The sequence below is a fragment of the Kryptolebias marmoratus genome, linkage group LG4, assembly GCF_001649575.2.
Source record: "Kryptolebias marmoratus isolate JLee-2015 linkage group LG4, ASM164957v2, whole genome shotgun sequence".
NCBI lineage: Eukaryota > Metazoa > Chordata > Actinopteri > Cyprinodontiformes > Rivulidae > Kryptolebias > Kryptolebias marmoratus.
Window position 1 is genome coordinate 3,692,141 of NC_051433.1, and position 22,898 is coordinate 3,715,038.

At 35.8% G+C, this 22,898-nt stretch overlaps 1 protein-coding gene and 1 pseudogene across 2 annotated transcripts in view; one reads left to right on the forward strand and one right to left on the reverse strand.

Annotated features, from left to right (window-relative positions):
- Nucleotides 1-1,566: 1,566 nt before the first annotated feature.
- LOC108244919 lies at nt 1,567-19,078 on the forward strand (annotated as a pseudogene).
- An 89-nt stretch (nt 19,079-19,167) lies between these two features.
- LOC108244939 (dedicator of cytokinesis protein 3) overlaps nt 19,168-22,898 on the reverse strand; it is a 148,104-nt gene continuing 144,373 nt past the window's right edge. The window contains exons 55-56 of one of the 2 annotated variants that reach the window (XM_017431497.3): nt 22,350-22,435; nt 19,168-21,357 (exon numbers count right to left, since the gene is read on the reverse strand). In XM_017431497.3, coding sequence (XP_017286986.1) covers nt 20,674-21,357; nt 22,350-22,435 — 770 coding nt within the window. In that variant the 3' untranslated portion in view covers nt 19,168-20,673. The remainder of the gene's footprint in view (nt 21,358-22,349; nt 22,436-22,898) is intronic. The other variant, XM_017431498.3, reaches the window with a different exon arrangement.

Sequence of the window (22,898 nt, forward strand, 5' to 3'; positions counted from 1 at the left end):
GCTGGTGAGTGGAACAGTTAAAGACATTTATTCAGAGAACAGACTAGTTCATGTGTCCCAGATGCACTCAAGTCCAATCAGCTTCCAATACGTTAAAAATTTGAACATGGAATTAGTCCTGCCTCACTGACACACTTCAGAATACCAAAAAACTAATTACAAAGACTAGTTTATTCTGAATTTCTTCAGAAGGATTTAGAAAAACAATGAGTTGTTTCAAGTTCATTACAAGATGGCCTCAAGACAAAAATAATCTATTCAAAACAAAAGTTCAGTGAGGAGTCATTAATAACCTGTGTGAAACTGAAGGGTTAACCTATGTGGTGGTGGTTAGTGGTTATTTAAGTATCAGCAGTCATGTCTTTGTTGAACCTGCTAAAAACAAAAGGTAAAAATCAGTAAGGAAATCTGTTTCCAGTTATCAAACTTCTTCAGTTTTTGTGAGGCAGAAGAGCCCAAACCACACACTCCAAGCATTAATGGTAAATGGACTGTACTTATATAATGCCTTCAAACATGTAATGGGCAGATTTTAGTGATTTTTGATGGTCTCTACAGCAACAACAACAACAAAACCCCTCACAATACAATATTTATTTTAAAGAAATGTGGGATTTAGTTAATGATAATTTTGGTTCACTGTTCACAGTTTAATGTTTCTTTAGTTCTCTCATTTTGTTCCTGTGTTTAGTTTTGGTGTCTTGTTCCCTGTGCCCTTTGTGTTCCCTGTAATTATTCACCTTTCCTCTGCTCAGTATCTGTCAGCCTGCCTCAACCACCCACACCTGTGCCTCTTTCCTAATCAGTCACCTGTGGTTCAAACTCTTCTGCCATTAAAACTGGTTCATCTTCTTCACTTCCCTGCTGGTTCATTGTCACTCCCATGTGCTGTCTGGTCCCCCTCGTGTTCCTGCAATTCTGGATTTTGTAAGTTTTTTTGTTATTTAGTTCTGTTGCTGCCACTTCAGACTTTTGTTTTGATTATTTTGTCAATAAATTAGTTTTACTTTTGAGTTCCTCCTTGTCAGTCTGCATTTAGGTCCAACCAACTCTCCCTAACCTGACAGCTGTAAGTGTTTGGTGTTTTAGCTTTTGCTGTCACAACAGCCTTTTGTTTTGTTTTGTTATTTTAAATATTTGTGTGCATCTTGGGGCTAAACCATCCTATCACCTAGCCTGACAGAATGAGCCAGTCACTAGGGTGCATGCGTGTGCGTCTGTGTGTGTTGTGTTAGCAAAATATCTTGTGAACCAGATTTTAATCAAATTAATCATTGGATGTACAACTGATTAAGTTGTCAACCGATTCAAGATGGCTGCCACAGCTAATAAATAATATAAAGGAAAATTTACCATCATAATGCCATCAAGAAGATATAGGTATTACCAAAGTTAATTTCAGAAAGAAAAAAAATGAAGAAAGGAAAACGTATATTAACCCTTTTATGTGCACGTCCTCATTAAACATACTAAAGTATCATTGTTAATAATAAGATAAGAGGAAACGTCTTGTTGGTTTTAAATTAAAGTCTTTCTACCGGAAGTGCTGCCTTCCTTGCAGCCTGCGCTTCGACTCGATGGAGTTTAAGATGAGTCAGCTGAGCAGCTGAGCAGCTGAGAGGAGGGGCTCCGCGGTTATTAAAATAAACACCTTTAGATGATGGGATGGTAAAATCTCTGATGGTTTTGACAAACATGGAACAGTTTCTCATCGTGTGCTTTTGCGTCCTGACGTGGTCAGGGAACACGTTTGCTGACGAATCCGGTAAGGAAAACAAAATGATGCTTTCATTTATTTATTTATTTATTTTGTACAAGCTCTGTCTCTAAACATGCTGTTTCACGGAGCTTAAAAACGTGTCAGGCTGCTTCTGCTGTGACGATAATACGGACATATCTGCGTTTAGCTTTCGAAAAGAAAAATAATTACGGATAACATCGTTCACAACAAAAGTAGTCTCATAAAAGAACCGCATCTTTTTGTTTCCAGTTGTATTATTAGTATATTGATGCTTATAACTCGGAATTATTATGGTATAAATGTTGCGTCATTTGTCCTAGACCGAGTAGCAGAGGGAGGACGAGCAGTGCGCCTTTAATACATTTCCGGTGTCATCCCCTGCAGTAGCAGTAAAGTTACTGATAAATTACAATTTTTTATGTGACTCCAGAAGTTTCTTTTAAGCTATAGTTATACTATTTATACAAGAGTAAAACTTCGAGGTATTTTATTTGGCTTGTTTACATTTTTTTCCTTAATTACGCCTGCATTCTTGTTTAAAAAAAGCACAAAAGATAAAATAAACAGAAAACACTTAAATATTAGAGTAAATACCAGTTAACACATCATGCCTCTCAGGAGTCAGTGGCTCAGTGGCTCAGGAGGTAGGGGGTTGTCCAGTAACTGAAGGGTTGCCAGTTCAAACCCTCAGCCGTGGTGTCCTTGAGCAAGACACTTCACCTGCCTTGCCTACTGGTGGTCAGGGGGTTTGGTGGCACCTGTGTGATGTGTGATGTGGCTATATTGTCCCATTCATCAATGTGTGGATGAATGAGTGAGTTCAGTGTAAAGTGCTTTGGGGTCCTTGGACTAGATAAAGCGCTATACAGGTGCAAGCCATTTACCATTATCATTATGCTTAACTAAATCTTGCACACATATTATTGATTTATTTTGCTGTAAATGTACCAAATGTATCTCAGAATAAAAATGTTACCTTCTAGTTGTTTTGTAACCAACTGTGCACTTTTGATCAATAGTTGTTTTTTTTGTTTGTTTACACCTAAGTGACCTGCCTTTTCTTAGCCTTGTCTTATTGTGACCTTGTTAGGGTGATGTGAATGTTTAATATTCATTAAAACCTACAACTTAGTAAACATAATTAACTCCTCCCTCATTCAATTTCTGGCACCAATGAAAGTTTCTTTCACCTCTGCTTCCTGACTTTGTGGTTGTGCCACTGTCTCCAAATCATACATCATAACAAATATATATATATATATATATATATAGAGAGAGAGAGAGAGAGAGAGAGAGAGGAGAAAGAGGAACCATCATTGAAAGATAAGCCCCTGCACGGTATGCACCATGAGCAGATTGAGGAAGTGGCTAATATCAACAAATCCTACCAGTGGGTAGAAAAAGAATTGACTGAAGGACAGCACAGAGGAACTAATCATGGCAGCACAAGAGCAATAGAGACCAGGGTCTATCATACCAGACAAGACCCAAGATACAGGCTGTGTAGAGATTAAAGTTGCCCCTGAGACAGTCCAGCAACAGCAGGATGTAAGATGCAGGCAGGCAAAGCACACATGGAATGCCATAACCAAGTGGCTGGAATAGTTTGCAGGAACATCTGTGCCGAGTATGGACTGGAGGTCCCACAGTCAAAGTGGGAGACTCCACCTAAGGTGGTGGAGAATTGCAGGGCTGAGATACTGTGAAACTGACAAACAGGTGATGGCTAACCAACCAGACACTGCAGTGATCAACAAGCTGCAGAAGAAGGCAGTGGTGATAGATGTAGCAATCCCAAGCAACTGTATCATCACAAGAAGCTTGGAGAAATACCAAGGGCTGAAAGAGGAATCAGAGAAGATGTGGAGAGTCAAGGCCTCAGTGGTACCAGTGGTCATCGGAGCACTCGGTGCTGGAAGATTAGCTCCAACAGATCCCAGGAACAACCTCAGAGATCTCTGTCCAGAAGAGCACAGTCCCAAGAACAGCTGAGATACTGAACAGAACCCTGAAGCTCCCAGGCCTCTGGGAGAGGACTGGAGCTTGAAGTTATGTGGAACTGCCCATGTAGAACAAGTAGGGCAAGATGGGATGTTTTTTTTTTTCAAACATCAAAATTTAAAGAACATCAATTTTTACTTACTTATTGTCTAATTTTATTTTTCTTGTTCTGGCACTGTTATATATTATCCTATGAAGCAACAACTGTGCATTCAAAACTGAATAGTTTAAAGTCCAATCTTTGGAACTCCACACACTTCAGTTTCGAATTGAGAAAGCACCCCAGTCCACATGTTTTTTTTTGTTTTGTTTTTAACCACATCCAGAATGAATGAGTATCTACATCAGCATATTTATGTGAGTGCACAGAGTTTGATGAAAAACAGTTTAATTTCAAGCATAGGATTCTCAAAAAACAAATGCATTTTTTTTATTTTACTGTGAGCATAAGTTAAACTTGTAATAAATGTCTTTTTTGTTGGCTTTGTTTTTTGGAGCCATTTTTTTTCTAGTCACTTGAGGGCTGTAGAGCAACCTGAATACAATAATGTATTCTTGGTTTGTTTGCACATCAACACATTTCCCAAAACTCCTCCATATTTTTGAATATTTTTCTCACAAGTTGATTAAACAGTTGTGTTTCTCACATACCTACTTCATATTAAATACTGTAAAGAAAAGTTTTTATTCCCTTCTAAGTGCTATGAAAAATGAAACTTTGGAGAATGTGGCCACTTTTAGTAAAACATAATTTTGTCTTTCAGGTGTGCGTGTCACTATTCCAGCCAAAGAAGATGAAGATGTTGTTTTACCTTGTTCTCTTGGCTCAACAGACATTACAGCTGAGACCTTTGACTGGAAAAAAGATGAAACAGAAGTGTTCTTTTATGAAAATAAGACCATTCGTAAGGACCAGTTCAAAGATCGAGTCTCTCATTTCCCAGATAAGCTCCAGTTCGGTAATGCCTCCATAGTTATCAGATCTGCAAAGATGGCTGACAGTGGAATATACATCTGTCTGCGTGTTATAAATAAAAACCCTGTTATCTATTCACATGTCAACCTAACTGTTGGTAAGTGCTTTTTAAGAAATAAAACATTTATTTTACAGAAGAGACTGGTTGATTTGTCTCAGATAAGCTTAAGTCAGCTTGACTTTCAAATTGAATAAAATCTCCAGTATGAACGTAGTGATCTAGTCTAGGAAAGCTTCAGGTACAGGCCACACCTACATAGAGCCTACAGCACCTTTCCAGAGAGATTTAGGAATAAGAAACTGGCAAAAACTTCAGGAAACACAAAGAAAGGCTGAACCTGAACACAGGTTTTTAATAAATTTTATTGTGGAAAAAACAACATGGACAAACTCATCAATATTTACAACCATCTTTATTCATTTATGATCAGATTATTCCTTCAGTCAGTGGTGTTATAATATTTTATGGCCTTGCAAAGCTTTTGTCTCAGGTTTTGTTTTTCTTTTGTTTGAGGGCTGTATCAATTTATTTATTATGTGTATCAGGTCAGCTCTCAGTTTCATCTGTTCTGTCTTTACTTATCTCCTAATATCGGCTTCCTCACAACACATTTTGTCAATGAGACTTGCTACCCAGTTTCTGTCCAGAGGTAACTAAATTTACCTACAGCACCTGAAGAGTTTGGTATGGAGCATATTTTCTGTTTTCTTATTCCATAAGAAAAACAAACAAACAAACAAAATAAGTTGGTTGTTCACTCAAACTATACAAACATTATCAATATTCAATGAGAGCATGACTGTAAAAAGACCCAAGGTATCTGTGACTGTGTTAACATTAGGACATTCAGGACTGACAAAAAACAGTCTCTTCTGTAAATTAACTGCAATAATTATGATTTTTTTTTCTGTTTTACATGAATGTCAAGACTATAACATTAACAACTGTCTGACTGCTGTATTATTTTTTCTTTTTCAGCCAGTATCTTAACCTCTTAGGACAAATCCCACTCGTTCACATGTCTGCAGCGTTATACCAGCCAGCTTGTACTATTTCCATACTTGAGTCAAATTTGAATTAATAGATATATGTTATAATATTTATAATATTGTGAAGTAAACTCTATCATGTTTATGTAACGTAATATACTTAATTGTTGAGCCAACCTAGAAACCCTTTGTTAGAGAATTCAAAAAAAATTGGACTGAGGCTTTGTTGTTTTTTACCAATTCTCCTGTCTTTTAAGTTAAGTATTTTTTCAGTATTAGCACATATTAAACTAAAATTCACAGGGTATCACACTTGTTTTCTTTACATTATCTGTAACAATTTTTAATTTGATAAAATAAAGCATTTCTTAGATATATCTAAATGTGCAGCACAAAACATTTCCAGCAGGTGGCCACAGTGCTGAACAAAAAAACTCTCAAACCTGAAAAACAATTGTGATAAATCTTGTTTAAAGTGTTTAAAATACAATTTAATGGTACAATTAACTTTAAATGAGTTTTTAAAGATCTTTACGTTAAAAAATGGCAATTTATTTTCTGTGAATCGTATTTTTCAACAGATAAATACCATTTTATTGCTTAATGTACGCATAATGACGTCAGACAAACGGAAAACATTAACTTCCGGTAGAGGTAAAAACAGGTAATTTTATTGGCAACAAACTCTGTGTGTTTTTAACTCAATTATTGACAGAACCCAGAAGAAACTGAACCAGTGGCTGCAGAGAGATTTATCATTGAGAGGCAGAATTCTGTTAACCAAGGCTGAGGGACTTTCTCGTCTTACTTATGCTGCTTTATCTCTGGATGTCAACAAAAAGGTCTCCAAAGATATTAACAAGATGCTATTTAACTTTATTTGGAAAAACAAAAAACATTATATTAAAAAATCAGTAATTATGAATAGTTATGAAAAAGGCGGCCTCAATTTTTTAGACTTTGACACCTTAAATAATACATTTAAAATAAATTGGCTAAAACAATTCATCAGGAACCCATTTTCAATCTGGAACTTCATTCCAAACTTCGTCTTTTCTAAATTAGGAGGTCTAAATTTCCTTTTATTTTGTAATTATAATGTTAATAAAATCCCCTTGAAACTGTCCAATTTTCATAAACAAATGCTTCTCTCCTGGTCTCTGATTTACAAACATAATTTCTCTCCACACAGATATTACATTTGGAACAATAAAGACATTTTGCATAAAAACAAATCCTTATTTTTCTCCAATTGGTTCATTCACAACATTGTTTCAGTTAATCAATTGCTCAAAAGTGATGGATCTTTAATGACTTACCAAGATTTTTTGACACACTATGGCCCTATAATTCCTTGCAATGAATTTAGTGTTGTAATAAATGCCATTCCTGCCGGAGCTGTTATTTTGTTTAAAGGTTTCATAGAAAAAAACCCAACACAATTTAATTTTGACCCAACAGAACCTGAAATTGGCCAAATTTGTTTCTCCTCTTTGCGTAATAGCAATCGAGGTATACGCTCTTTATTTCAGAAAGACGTTGTGTCTACTCCACATGTAACCTCTTATTGGAACACGATTGTTAATAACCTTAATTGGAAAGTAATTTGGACCTTACCGTCAAAATACATAATAACTAATAAAGTAAAAGAAGTATCTTTCAAAATTATTCACAGAATTTACCCCTCCAAAATATTTTTACAACGCTTTAATAATAATTTGGATACTACATGTTCCTTTTGTGAAGTAAACCCAGAAGATACGCTCCATCTATTTTGGTCTTGCCCCTTTTCTGTTATATTTTGGAAAAACATTTGCACTTTAATTTGTAACTCTATCGATCCTGATTTCTCCCTTTGTTTTGAACATGTATTGTTTGGCCTTACCAACTACCCAATTTAAAAAAAAAACATTCTTATATAATCAACTTAATTTTATTCTTAGCCAAATGGCACATACACAAATCACGTTATACAAACAAAAAACCGCTTCTTTCCGTTTTTGAAAATGAGGTCAAACAATACATTAGTACCATTGAAAACTCATCCAATGCTAAAGCAATGAAAACCTGGAATTTGTGTGCCTTATTTAATGTTTTTATGTAATATCATAATGCTGAATTGTCTCATTGTTTGTAACCCTCTGGCGGATTTGTATTGTATGTTTCAATAAAGTTCATTCAAAAAAAAAAACTCTGAGTGTTTCCGTGAAGCTGACTTTGTATTGGACGGAAGCAGCTGTCAATGAAGAAGAAACGTGAGCCAGGTAGAGATGCTCTCCTCTGATTGGCTGATTCAGTTAAAAGTTCCTTAAAGTTTTTGTGTCAGATTAAAGAAAGATGCTGATTGGTTTTTTTTGTTCCTGGGTGTTTCCTGATTTCAGAGATGCTGAACATCATTGGTCAAGTCTTTTGTTAATAAACTGAAACGAACCGAAATTTAGTTGTTTTCAAAGTTTGTGTTGCTGCCTATAAACTAAAGATGGAGTCTCATTCCGTTTTATTCAGGTAAATTTAAATTCCCTTTGATTTAAACGAGCTAAGTTCATTTCTCCGAGTTTAACGCGTTAAAATGAGCCGCAGTTTATTTTGTAAATCGGTATTTTTTATCAATCCATCCTTCTTCAACAAAGGCGAGGCTTGTTGGCACTCAGGTTACTAATTATTGACTGAATTACTTTTAGACGATTGTAATAATAAGTAGGACATTTTTCATTGAAATTTATAAATCATTTAAAAAAACAACGTCTAAGCTTTTAAAGGAGATGTTTGATGTGTTTGCGGAGATCCCGGTTGTCATAAAAAGACGCTGAATATTTATTTATTAGTGTTTACATTTAGATATTGGGTCGCATCCAACCTCCGTGTTTTATAAGGTTAAAGGACAGAACAAACGAAAACATCCCGGGTGAGTCCTGATTCTCATGACGTCACTGATAATCTCACCTGTATGTGGAATTTCTAATCGCTTCTGAACAATGAAACTACCCATCATTTATCTTTTAGATATATATTAGGTTAATTTTAGTGATTACTGATGGTGTGTAAATTAACGAGTGTTTTATGAAGAAAAGGTTTTTCAGGTTTGGGTTTCTACTGTTCACAAAATTATTTTGGCAAAATTTAATTTTATGTAGGTCATTGGTTTGTAATTATAAAATGAAATTAATAAAGCCATTAATTTAAAACGAAGCAGGTTGGGTTTGGTGAAAAAATACAAGTTTGTGAATATCTGATATGACTGACCACAGACATCCAGTACTGTGGAAAAGTTTGAAACTGCATTTAATGTCAGATATTTTCCTTGCAAGCAGACAGACTTTCTTGTAAATTTTTAAAAGTGGTCTCAATCAATATTTTTTTTTTATTTTCTGGAAGTTTTTCAAAGTTTTTATTTGATTTTTGACTGCTTTTGTTGCCATTTATTTTATGTCCAGTACCTGCTTATTTTATTTTCAGGTAGGCCTACTGGACAGTATCCAATGACCAGACCATGACCAGATTTGTTTTGAAAGATCATTTTACCTACTTACTTTTTTGTTTTTGTGTTCTTAACTGCACAAAATAATTTTAATAAACAAGAAAAAAAATAGCAGTCTTCCAATTTTTCAATGTTTTTTTAAAAATATATTATCTGTTATATTTCCCTGTGGGTGGCATGGCTGTGAAGTGGTTATCCCTGTCTCCTCACACCAAGAAGGTTGCAGGTTCACCTTTCAGCCTTCCTGTAGAGTTTACATGTTCTCCCTGTGCTCACGTGTGTTTGCTCCTGGTACTCCAGTTTCCTCCCACATACCAAAAACATACATATTTGGGTAATTGGTAACTAAATTGTCCCTTGGTGTAAGTGAGAGTGTGTTGTTTGCCTCATTTGTCTTTATGTGACCCTGTAACGGACAACCGACCTGTCTAGGGTGCCCCCTGTCTCTCGCACAGTGACTACTGGAGATAGGCACCAGCTCCTCTGGAGTTTCATTGCTTTATTAAGGTCTAATTATATCGGACAAACTAAGAACATTAACTTCCAGTTGTGGTAAAAACGAGTATTTTTATTGGCAGCAAACTTCAAGTGTTTCCATGAAAAACAGCTGTCAACCACAAGCACTTGGCCAAGACCATAGGGTCATTAAAAAATTGTAGGATCTGCGTCTGTATACCAGATCACCACCAAATTTTGATTGCTTGTTTTTTGGTGGAGGTTTGTGACACCCTCAATATTTCCTGAAAACTTCATCAAAATCTGTTCATTAGTGTTTAAATAATCTTGTTGACAGGCAGACATGGATGGACAAAGAAACCAACCAACGCTACCAAAAACATAATCTCCTTGGCTGAGATAATAAAGTAGAATTGTGGCTCAGGTGAAGATGCTCTCCTCTGATTGGCTGACTAATTTCCAAGTCCCCTAAAGTTGTATTAATTTAAATAAATATGCTGGTTGTTTTGTTTTGTTTCTGTGCATGTACTGATTTCAAAAACACTAAACATCATCTGTCAAATCTTTTGTCAATAGTTTTAAAATAAAATTTTATTATTTCTAAAGTTTGTGCAGCTGCTTATAAACTAAACAACAAAACTACTTCAGTTTATTTCAATTAAACTTTTAATCGACTAATTTTAAATGAGGTCTGAGTTTTTATATATATATATATATATATATATTAAAGAAAAGAAGAAAATCTATGTCTTTAATTCTTAATCATATAAAAGTAACATTTGTTTTTTTTATTCTCTTTTTTACAGGTGCATGTTCAATGCCAATTTTCACAGCACATAATAAAACAATGAATGGAGTCCTGGTGGAGTGTGAGGCTCTGAGAGGTTTTCCAAAACCTGAAGTGGAGTTGCAGGACAGGGCTGGAAACACTGTTTCTGCTGTACATGTAGAAGAATCTCAAAATGGACTATTCTTTGATATTACTGTCCAATTATGTGACCAGGGAAGACCACTATCGTTGTGTTGTGAGGCAGCAAGGAATCTGCAATCAAATTTTTTCAAAATTTACATTGGTGCAAATGACTGGTGAGTTTCCTCTCTAATTTCAGTTTATTTACAGTGGATCCAAATAGTCTACACACCAATGTTAAAATGACAGGATTTTGTGATGTAAAAGATTGAAACTACAATCAATCAATCAAACCACAATCACTCTGTCAGACTGAGGGAATCTCTTGTACAAAATCCTTTTCAGGTCACTCTACACACTTTTGTCCAGTTCTTGGAAATGTCACAATTGTTCCATATTTTCACCACTTCTCCCAACTGATATCTTTTAAAAAATTAGACCCATTTGGTGCTTTGTAAGCACTCTGGGATTCTTGGATTTTGCTGTAGGATGCAACTGAGTAATTGTAAGGAAAATGTTACCTGGACAGCTGAACTTTATTCAGGTTAATCAGAGTCACTTTAACTGATGGTAAGTGTGCTTGTTGAAAGCCATACTGAAGACTGAAGTAAATTAATTGAAAGGTTTTTCAACAAATTATTAGTTTAAGGGGCTGCAACTAGCCTTGCATTTTTAATGTTTTTCCTGCAATAAGATTTCTATTTTTTAAATGAGTTGTACAAAATATATTGTATGTTACATTTGCATCACAAACCCTGGCATTTTAACAGGAGTGTGTAGACCTTTGAAATTCACTGTAGTATTGTTGTGTACAAACAACATGAGCACTGCCTAGTTGACTGCAGTTAAGTCATTTTTAATTATAAAACTTAAAATTAAACACTTTTTATTTGAGAACGACTTCAATTGATTTACATTAAATACTACTAGGTTGAACCTATCAGTCTTAAAATTTATATTTGACTTGACGCGCTGATCATGCGGACTAATACATTTAACAGCCTTGGCCTCATTGGCATATATACATAGTCTATCTATGCTCTGCACACAAACCTTTGCAGTTAAGTAAACAATGACAAACTAAACAAACAATTTCATTCAAAACTGTAGAGGTTTAATAATAGATAATGTAGCATTGTTTCACACCAGTATCTTGTTTTTGAGAAAAAAATCCTTTAGTAAGCCTTCAAAGTTGGCTGTATTATTCCTTTAATATCTATTTGTAAATTTTTTGCTTGCAATAAATGCATCAAGCCTGTGACCTGTTCACAAAATCAAACTTTTGCATTCTTCTTTCGTGATGCTTTTCCAGACTTTCATTGCAGCTTCCTTCAGTTGCTGCTTGTTTTGGTGGGTTAGTCCCTTCAGTCATCTCTTTAGCAGGTAAAATGCATCTTTAGAGGGTTTAAGTGGAGATTATCTTGGTCAGTCTAGAACCTTCCACTTCTTGCCTCTGATAAACTCCATTTGTTCAAACTTGCTCAGTATTTTATAAAATTTATAAGACAATAAAAGAGAAAAAGAAAGTGATAGCAGTCAGTGATAGTGAGCACTATAAATTATAGAAAAAACAATTACAATAAAATGTATCTTATTACACACTGACACATTGCTAAAGAAAATGTACTGTTTCGTTAAAAATCAGGACATTATAGCATCCTCTGTGCAGTCAGTTAGTGTTACAATGCAAAGGCTCAACTGAGAAAAGTAACAAAGTAAACCACTGTTTGACACAAAAAATACAAGATGTAAAACCATTTAATAAAGACAGAACAGAAGCAAAAACTTTAGGTGAGTTCTGATTTTGATGAAGTGACTGGAAATCTCACTTGTATTTGATGCAAATAATGATTCATAATCAGTGAAAAGACTCATCATTTCATCAGAAATGTAAAGTGTGGTTATCCAGCCTGTGTGATAAAATGATCAAAATGACCTCAGTTCATTGGTGTAAAACTGAACTGAAAGATTTTGATCTTAGATTATATAGAAAAACATCCATGGTTAAGAAACAGAAGATCTAAAAACATCCCAAGTGAGCCCTAATTTTAAGAACTTCATTGATTGTTGCATCACTATAATAACATAAACTGATCACCCAAAAGCAGGTTTTAGATTTTCCTTCTCAGCTCACTTTCTTCTATCATTTTGAGAAGATAAAGCCTTTATCAGGTAAATGTTTCTCTGCATTGTAACGACTAAAAAAAGAATATGTTTGTTTGTAAGGTTTCTGTTTTTTTCCAAGTATCATCACATTATTAATCAAATCCAATCAGTGGTTTCTTTATTATAATTTTACTTTGACACAGTTCCCTTGTCATCAACACAGTGACAAATGTAAATAAAATGATCTTTATCACTGATATAACATATAAAGGTTGTGTTGTGATCTGATGAGGTGCTGCAGAATATTAGAAACACACTGCAGTATAAAACCATCGGCTACAACTCCTAAGTAATAACAATTAAAGTGAAATAAAACTAAAATAATTTTGACTTTATTGACATCATAACATCTATCTGCTAGATTAGTTTAGTAATCGTACAGTCAGCTGAATTTCACTCCATGAAGGCTTTATAATATCACATGTGTTGTGCTGTAGTTTATTTTGACATTCTGTTGCTCCAAAGCCAAATGTCAGGAAACTCGGTGCCACAAAGAATGAGGTGCTGATAAAATGTCAGGTTCAAAGTGCTTTTCCTAAATCTGCATTGAAGTGGCAGAAAGTGATGGAAACACTCTTTCTGTGAAGGAGACCCAGACCAAATCTAGAGAAGATTGTTTCTATGTTTCCTTCACAGCACCGTAATAAAAACAACAACAAACTACTTCCAATATGTAGCCACACACAAACAAACAGCTGCCATGCTCGTTGGAATGAGATCTACTGTTTGTGCCAGGTGAAATATAGTTTTACCAAGTTTATATATTAGTTCATTACTCTGTTAGCTGTTTGTTTGTTTTACCTTGTTGATCATCAACAGAAGATTAGTTTGTCATAGTTATTGTTGCCTCTGAAACAGTGGAATCTCATTCTGATTGTTAAGGTAGGTAGGTAGGTACATTTATTTATATAGCACTTTTCAGCACAGGGCGACTCAAAGTGCTTTACAACACAAGAACAAAATTACAGACAGAGTTACAGAACATGATAATGAAACAAAATTACAGACAGGTACAAGATACAATGATAACTAATTGTCTAAATAAGCTAAGCTAAACCGACAGATCTAAGAATGACTAAATGTACAGAACTAAACTTAATCTAAAACTAAAACTAACGGTATCAAACTATCTAAAAGTATCCCAGGCCCGCTATACAGCCGAAGTAAAACCAGACATATCTAAGCATGAGCTAAGACAGTCAAAAATAGTAGCTAAACTAAACAGATCTAAGCATGACTAAATGGGCAGAACTAAACTAAGTGTACAGGAAGATAAAGCTAAACTAAACAGTACTGAATTTCTAAATGGTACCACTGGCCCGCTAAAACAGCCGATGTGTGTGTGTGTGTCTTGGGGGGGGGTATGAGTATGAGAATGTGTATGTTTGTTTCCAGATGGTAGGAGGCGGTGTGATGCATTTTTGTGTGTGTGTGTTTGCAGAAAAGTCCATGAATCACGTTCACAGATGTTCACAGGCAAGAGAGCAACAAGCTTCTGTTGACATAAATTCCAGGGAGAATTGATAAGACTTTGGCCTTCAAGGCCACATCGGGAAGCCAAATGTAGATAATAACAGAGTTGTTTTGGAACAGGCTGACTTTTTCAGTTCAGGAGACAGGGAGAAAAGAAACACGTCCGCCTTCCACCAGGAGAAAAAACAAAAAAAACAAAACAAGTTTTCTGTTGTTTTTCAGAACCACCATCAGGGTTTTCCTATCGTGACATTGTGATAGTTGTCCTGATTGTACTTGTCCTTGGAATTGTCATTGGACTTGTCATTGGATTTTTCATCTTCAGAAGAAAACAGCGAGGTAAGTTTTTGTTATAAATTTGACACTGTGGTCATACTGTGTAGATAACACTATAATATCCTTAAATCAGTGTTGTGTTTGAATGTTTGGTGGTTGTTTTAGATTTTAACATTTAAATGCCTCTGTTCATTTCACTTTACTGCAGTTCAATATTATTTCTAAAGTAACAGTTCACATTAATAGTAAAGTTGCTCCTAAAGATATTTTGTTTCATAAACATACTTTCTGGTCTTCAAAGTATTTTTGCAGAAAAAGGAAACATGTTCAGTTCAGTCCAGAGCAGACTAATTCAGTATAATTTTATTTTTTAGTTGTCAGACACAATCCAGACAGACATTTATCCAGGAAGCTTCTCATCTAAAGACTGATACAAGAACATTATTCTGTTTTAACTTAAACTGGCTTTGAAAACAATATAATGTTTTTATTGGTTGTAAATTGTAGCCCTCATTCAATATTCTCCTTCTCTCTCCTTCTGTTCACATAATCCTCCTATAAAAACTATATTTCACAAAGTATTACTTATTTTAGTAGGTATATAACTACTAAATAAACAAAATCTAGATGATCTTTCATAAGAACAAAACTGTCTTTTAGAACATTTAATATAACTATCATGTTATACATTGTCAGAAATGAATCTTTAACCCTTTAAAATTGTTTTATTTTGTTATCTAAACATGCAGCTGATTAATCAATCTTTGTCAGCATTTAAATGGCTTTAATGTTGAAAAACAACTGAGAAATAAAGTAATGCAAGTTATCAAAGACATCCTGAGACAACTACCCACCACTGAATGATGGCTTCACAGAATAGAGCTGCTTCTTCACTGTGAAACAAAGAAAAGCAGATTGTTACATAAATAAAAAGGTTTTCATTGACTAAAATGACTTAAGTAAAACATTTATAGACTTGGATAAAAACATGTCTTTAGATTGGTTAAAACTTGTTTCTTAATCTCTTTCATTTATTCAAAACCAGTTTTTATTATGATGAGGAAACATTGTCATAAACCTGCAGGTACTGATGCTGCACATGTTTAAAGGGATTTATTATCATTTAGCTTCTACTGTAAAACCAAAAATGTAACAAAGGACTTTGAATTTCATAACTATTTAACTGTCCAGCTCACAGTTCTTATGGTGAATTAGTTTAAAGCTGTTTTTAGTTTTATTTTTATGTGAAAATAATTTCCCTGTACTGTTTCAAACACATTATAACTAACAAAATAATTAAAAATGGGCCCTTAAAAGGTAGTAAAGCCTCAAATGAAACTCAGTAATTCTACCTTGTCTTTTTGCTCCTTCTTGTTCAGCTGTGGTCTGACTGCAAAGTTATCCAGATATTCTTGTTCATAACTATGTAAGTAACTATTTAAGGATTATATCAACTATCTTTGAAAAATACAACAAACAATAATCTTAGTTCTCTTATCAGGATGTATTTCTACATGATGTACAAATATATCATGTATTTGTATTTATTTTGAAACGTACACTTTATATGATCAGTGCTTCTTTTTTTCTTCCAGAGAACCAGGGCAAAGAAGGTATGTCTCTGCACTGTGACCCTTTTGAAGAGCACTCTGTGAGATAGTTGAGTTAAAATATTTAGTCTTATAAGGTGGTATCTCACTGAGCTGCATTTAGTTTGTGAACAGCTTCCATGAGGGAGTCTCATGAATGTCTCCAAATTGTCTTGTGACTTCTGCAGGATTCTCAGCTTCCTCATGTGAGTCACAGAGGTTTGCAGTCCTGTTGCTTAAGTTTTGAACATGTTCAAAACATTTGTGCAGCACCTTCACAGTGTTGTTGTCTCCAACCTATTTCAAGAACACTAGAGCTGTACTTTGACTCCTGCAGGGAACTCTATATGTTTTTCGACAGAAAAATTCTGAGCCTAGGTGGATATGATGTGGGTGGAGGTAGACAACAACATAATGTGCACAGCCAAGAATACAGTTTTACAAGCCGTGCTGATGAAAACAGGCCATGATTTTCAAAACTGGCTGCTCAAAATGTTCCCTCACAACTGGCTGGTCATTTGGTCACAAACAGTCAGAATTCAGTGAGACTTCAACAAAAAACTGACCTGTTTTCTCACAATTTTTAGTCTCCAACTAATCCCCAACAGCCCAGTGAGATATCACCTATACTGTTACATCAAATATATAAGTAACACTCATTACCTTGAGCCTTCTTTAGGGGCATTTCTACTGTAAAGGTACAGATACTGACACTTTACTAATTTATATAAAACTTATTTTGAAGTTCAGTCCAGTCACTGAGACCAAGAGTTCCCAAAGGTTTCAGCTTTGACCCAAAAGCTAAAAGTGTCAGAGACTATCTCTCATTACAGGAAACAAACTGATGAACAAAACAAGCTCATAATGACCCAAACACCAACATCAGTCATAAAAAGACTAGAACTTGATGAAGCAGGTGGTCTCAAGGCACTTGAGACCCTGCAGAGCAGATTTGATGCCTGATGTTTCCGTCCGGTTGTTGTTCAGGCAGGTTTGATGATTAGTGTAGAGACAGAGGCAAAGAAAGGTCAAAGCTCACAGAAATCTGGACTCTTCACAAAAGATTTCAATAACTGTAATCTTTGAATGCTAAAGTTCAATCGGTCATGTCGAACAAAAAATCAGGATGGTATACAATTACCCCTAAAGAGACACCTTCCTAAAGCTTTATTCAGTAATTCCCAACTATGCAGGGTAATTAATATAAATACTCACCTGATAGAAATTCCTCTCAAACATTAGAAAATAATTTAAACCCAATAAATCGAGCCCCTCCTCTCTGTGTCCACATGCTGATCATGACTGACAGTAAAGCTTGTTGGGTTTCTGTCAGTACATATAACATCTCTTAGTGAAAAATCTGCCAACGTTTTCAACAAACAGAAACTGCTTTGGATTAGCTCAGCCCATCTTTGCTCCCAGAATGAAGCAGTGATGCAGTGATATAATGATCCGATTATCTTCATGCTCCTAAATTAGTGGAAGCTGTTTTGATGAAGAAGATGTGGCAGCTAAAGGAAAAAAGACCAAAACAGCAGCTGACATAATTGTGAATGTGAGTGAGAGGAAACTTTTAGCACATTGTAAGAGATGACTTAGTTCCCTCTGATGGGGTCTGATGTGAATACAGTGATCATCACCCTGGACTGTTACAACAACCTGATTCTGGAGGAAATCTGGAGAAAAGTTTCAATGTCCAAACATTTCCCACCTCTCTGACAGCATCTGCAAAAGCTTAACAAGCTTTTAGGTGGTCATTTCTATTAAAGCCCTTTATTATTTGAATGTTTTTTTTTATTTCTGATGTCAATGTGTTTTGATCATTTTACTTTTTGTATTGATCACTTATGTCTTTATCTTGTTTTCAGGTCTGCATCTCCTTTTTGACTTTCACAAAATGATCAATAGTTCTTCTTGTTAAGGTTAACAAGCTGTAAATTTAGTGGTTTTTTTAGGGATCTTAATACTGCTTTGTCTTTCTAACAATAGGACTTCAGTTTTTGTCTTGTTTGTGCCTAAAGATCAGTGTTCCTAAGCTAAAGCTTTATATAACATTTTATTTTTAGTTTTTTCAGTCATTTAAAATGATTTTACTTGTTTCAGCTGTTAGAGAAACACATGTACTGTATTTGTTTTATATTTCAAATTGAAGATGATTTTATTCCAAAATGCTGATGAAGATTTTCAGTCATCCAGAGAAAGGAAATTCTTTTAGGTTCAAACAAAGCCAACTGCATTTCTTTAGATTTTTGAAAATATTTTGCTTTTTTATGAGAAGCTTTCTCAAATCCAGTTGTAATCCAATTTTATATTAAATTTATTCAAGTTTTTATATGTCACATATATAGTCATAACACCTTTTTTGTCATACAACATACGAGTTGTTGCCTTTTACCACTAATATGTATAAATAAACATGGGCTGCGGTATTATATTCCTGAGGCTGCAGGTTTGAGCCCAGGTTGCAGCAGGAAGTTCATCCAGCGTAAAACAAGTACCAAAATTATTTGTGAGTTTGCTGGCTGTGGCGACCACTGAAGAAGGGAGCAGCTGAAAGAACAGCTCATGTATAAATAATCATACAGCTGAAGTTACCATGTTAACAGTTGTGTTAATGTCTGCAGTGTTGCCTTCTACTTACTGAAGTTTTCAGTGAAACTTTTAATTATTTTATTATTAAATGTACTACAATAGTTTTCATGAATAACCACTTCAGTGATCTTCTCAGATTGTACAGCTGATTGAAGCTTTTCACAAATGAAGTGCTGTCCTGTGAGAGCTTTCTGCAAAATATCTGAGTTCAATAAACTGCTTTCTTTAATACAAATAACTTCAATGTTTGTATTATTTTCTAGAATCTGTCAAACTTTCCTGTTTAAGGCTGTACAATAATCTGATAACACCTGTGGGGTTTCCAAATCTGCAGGTAAATATTGGATTGAAATGTTTTAAAGCAGAATAGACACAAGGAAACGTTTCCATTTCACATGAATAAAAACATAATTCAAGTTATTTTTGCATGTTAATTAAACATTAGAGTAAAAAGGAAATGCATACAATAGAAACAAGGTGTGGTATTTACCAACTCAAAAGCAGGTGAGTTAGCAGCTGTTCACAGTTCACTTCTGTTTATTTCAACTAGTGTAGGAATAAAGTTTTACAGGATGACAGCAAGCACACAATCTTAGCTGGTGGTTAAAACTTAAAAAAAGAACACAAAGAGACAAAAAATAAAACATAAAAATAATATCCTTCACATCACGTTTATCACTGGAAACATGTCTTGCAGATAGAACATCCTTGTTGAGTTTAAATGTTTTCCTAAACTACGAGGACATCAGTGCACACTTCAGTTTTTTTCTTCAGTGCTTCCAGTTATTCACAGTCTCTGTTTAAGCTTTAACTTTTAAACAAACATGCATACAAAACCATACCCTGGTTAAAAATGTTCACTTGTTACAGATCATTACTTTCATTTTTTTTAAAAATGGCTAAATGTGTATATTTATTGTAGTTAATACTCTCTATAAACATCATCCCTGCTCATATTATTATGTGGACAAGTTTAACCCTTGAATACATCAGCTAAAAAAATCTGTGCATCGTTACAACTTTCAGTGTAATTATCTCAACATCTCATATGTTACAGCAATAAAACCTTCCAGTGTTTGTGTGGGAGGCGTTACGCCATCGTTTCCAAACTAGTGCACATCTTCAAGCAGCAAATCCCGAATCAGAACACTGTTATCTTGCATATTTCTACACCAATTCCAGTCAAAAGTACAGTCATTACATATAAATTATATTTATAAACTTCTATATACGGTTTGCCACACATATCACTGGAGAAATACTCAGTTCCATCACGGCTGTTATTAGTCTGTAAGTGTTGAGGATGTACCAGTCCCAAATGTTTCCTCAGTTTGTTCAGAGATTTTGTGAAGGGAACTATCAATATGAACTTTCTTTATATTTGGCCTTTTCAGTTAAATTAAACCACTTTACTTAGTTCTCAGTTCTCAGCAGAAATAATTGCTCAATTGATCTGCAATTATATTTTATTTTTATGATATTCATGTAAATATGGGAGGAGTAAATTTCATATTTCTACATGTTTTGGTGCTCTGTTGCTTTATTAAAGTGCCTTTTTTTAAATATTCAGAGCGAGGTATGAAAAGAATTATTGTGCAATTTTTTGTACCAAGAATTTCTCCCTCAGTAGGATACTTATGTTATCAGGAAAAACAAAATAACTCAAGATCTGTGCAGTTTTAGGAGATGTCAGAATTTAGACACATGTAATTATGATGTTGTCATAATGAGGACAGAAATAAGCTTCTGACTCAAACCCAAGAAATCAAGGTTTAAGTTCATTCTAGGAAGCAGTGACATCAGATGCTGAGCATGCTCAGCTGGCCTGCTAAAGGATGGCATGAGAGAGGAAAGGGATCATCTGCAGCTCATGTCTTCAGTGGTTCCTGCAGGACATCTGAAGATAATACAAATGTATCTTAATGTTGCTTCATGATTTAGTTTCAATTTGTCTTTTAATTTCACATATTTCTCTGCAGAAAGTTGTTTATTTTCTGTTTCTACTACGAATCACTCGTTATCAGCTCACTCCTCACTGATGCCGTGCTCCCACGCCACTTTAGCTTGCTCTTCCTTGGTTGCAGCAATTATAGGCTGGGAGATCTTCCTTGGCATGGGTCGGGGTGCAGGAGGGGGTGGAGGTCCAGACTGGGTGATCAGGGGGTCTTCTTCAGGGATACAGCCCTCTCTGAGGTAGGGTTTAGGAGGCAGGACTGGAGGGGGCTCATGGAGGTGGTAGAGAGGTGGATTGTGGGGGATGTAGTGTGGGTGGAAGTGGTGGTAGAAGTGGTGTTGCTGCTGCTGCAGCCCATCCGGCTGGGATTGTGGAGCTCCGGTGCTGCCCAAAGCTGGAGGCTGGACCTGACACCCCACCTGGGCTGGGTTGACCCCCCCAGGGGCGGAGTGGCTGCGGCAGGGTGGGGGTTTGACTCCATCCAGGACGTCCGGCTCAGACATGCTGTACCTGACGGGCTGATAAGGAGAGTCCAAGTCTTCCTGGTCGGTGGTCCAGGCCTGGCTGCTCGGGACGGACTCCAGAGTGTCGGTCCGGCTGGCTGGGGGGTCCGAGGATGAGGTGGGGCCGCCGCCAAAGTTACTCTCACTGAGGGAGGAGACCCCAGAGCTGGCGCTGCCAGACAAGGTGGAGTTACTGCCATCCAGGACGGACTGAGGACTGGTGGGCGAGGCAGGTATAGGGTGCAAGGGAGACTGCAGGAAGGGGGGTGGGGAGATGTTAAACAGTGACAGAAAAATTCATGTTTACAGACTTATCCACAGCTGAGTTTTTTATTTATATTTAAAAATATTTTAAGTAATGGCTAAACTTTTAAGTCTGCTCACCATAAGACAATTTGTTATGAAAGTACACAAAAATATGACAAAATTAAATCATTATTAACTAGAAACACTTGGAAAGCACAAACCTCTGCCAAAGCCACATGGTCATTTAAAAAGTTGTAGGATCTGGGTTGTGATCAGCATCACCACCAAAACTTAATCACTTGTTTTTTATGACAACTCCAATGTTTCTTGAAATTTTTGTCAAAATCTGTTAATTAGTTTTTAAGTAAACTTGCTAACAGACAGACATAGGGACAAACCAACCAACACTACCAAAAACCTACAAAATAAAAGCTGAACACAAAGGCTGAAAAGTAAACACAGCTGGAAATGATCAGAAAACAGAGATGGTACAACAACCCCCAGGGGCCATAGGTAAAATAAATAATTTAAGGTCATAAAAATCTTCAATTTAGGAAACCGTACACACAAATTTACTTGAACATTAGCGTCCATGTGCAGCAGGTGTTGTATATGGATTCTTATGACCTCAAGTTTTATTTCAACCTGGACCCCTGGAGGCCTCCATGGAACTGAGACATGAAGGTGGTAGATTTTATGAGTTGAGTTCCTGCAGTTAATTTATTTATTTTAGATCAGTCTGAACTTAAATGAAGTAACTTAGTTTTTGATGGTTTTATCCAAAATGTGTGTCAAAGTCACTCAGAGATGAAAACATATGTCGTAATGATATTTAGAGAGATGGTAAACTAACCTATTACTGGCTTGAACACAAATGAACCAGAAGAAATGCTAACAAATACAAAATAAACAGTAATGTGTTGTTGAGGAGTGCAGACAGACAGACAACCAAGCATCCAGACTAACAGCAGGAGCGAGGAGGAGGAAGAGGAGGGTACCTTTCTCAAGGATCGCGCAGGGAGAGCTGGAGGGAGGTCGCTGACCTGGTGGTGGAAAGCATCAAAGTGCATCGACAGGTGTTGCCCTACAGGGGGAGACACAGCAGGACTAACTGAGAGATCCACACTCACATCTCAGAGGAAGAGGAGGAGGAGGAGGAGGACAGATGGAAGGAGAAGCATGACAGATGAAAATAGAAAGAGAAGAGAAAGGGAGGAGAAAGAGAGACGAGGGTAAAGGAGGAAGGAAATACTGGATCTAAAAGGAGGTGGACAGGTGTGTGAAGGAAAGGGTGTGTTTAAAGCTAAACTTTCAAAAAAAACAGATCTGAGAGATTTGTTTACAATAAAAACTAGTTTTGATTCAGTAATTATTGCAACTGCTGCACTGACAAAATAAAAGGTTGAAATCTGAACTGACTGAAATATCTTTTGTATTGGAGGCAGCTTTAAATCATGTTTGAAATAATAAAAAATGTCAGACATTCAGGGTTTTTGTTCTACAACCTTTGAAGGGAATTTATATAAAAATAAAGTATTTCATGTTTT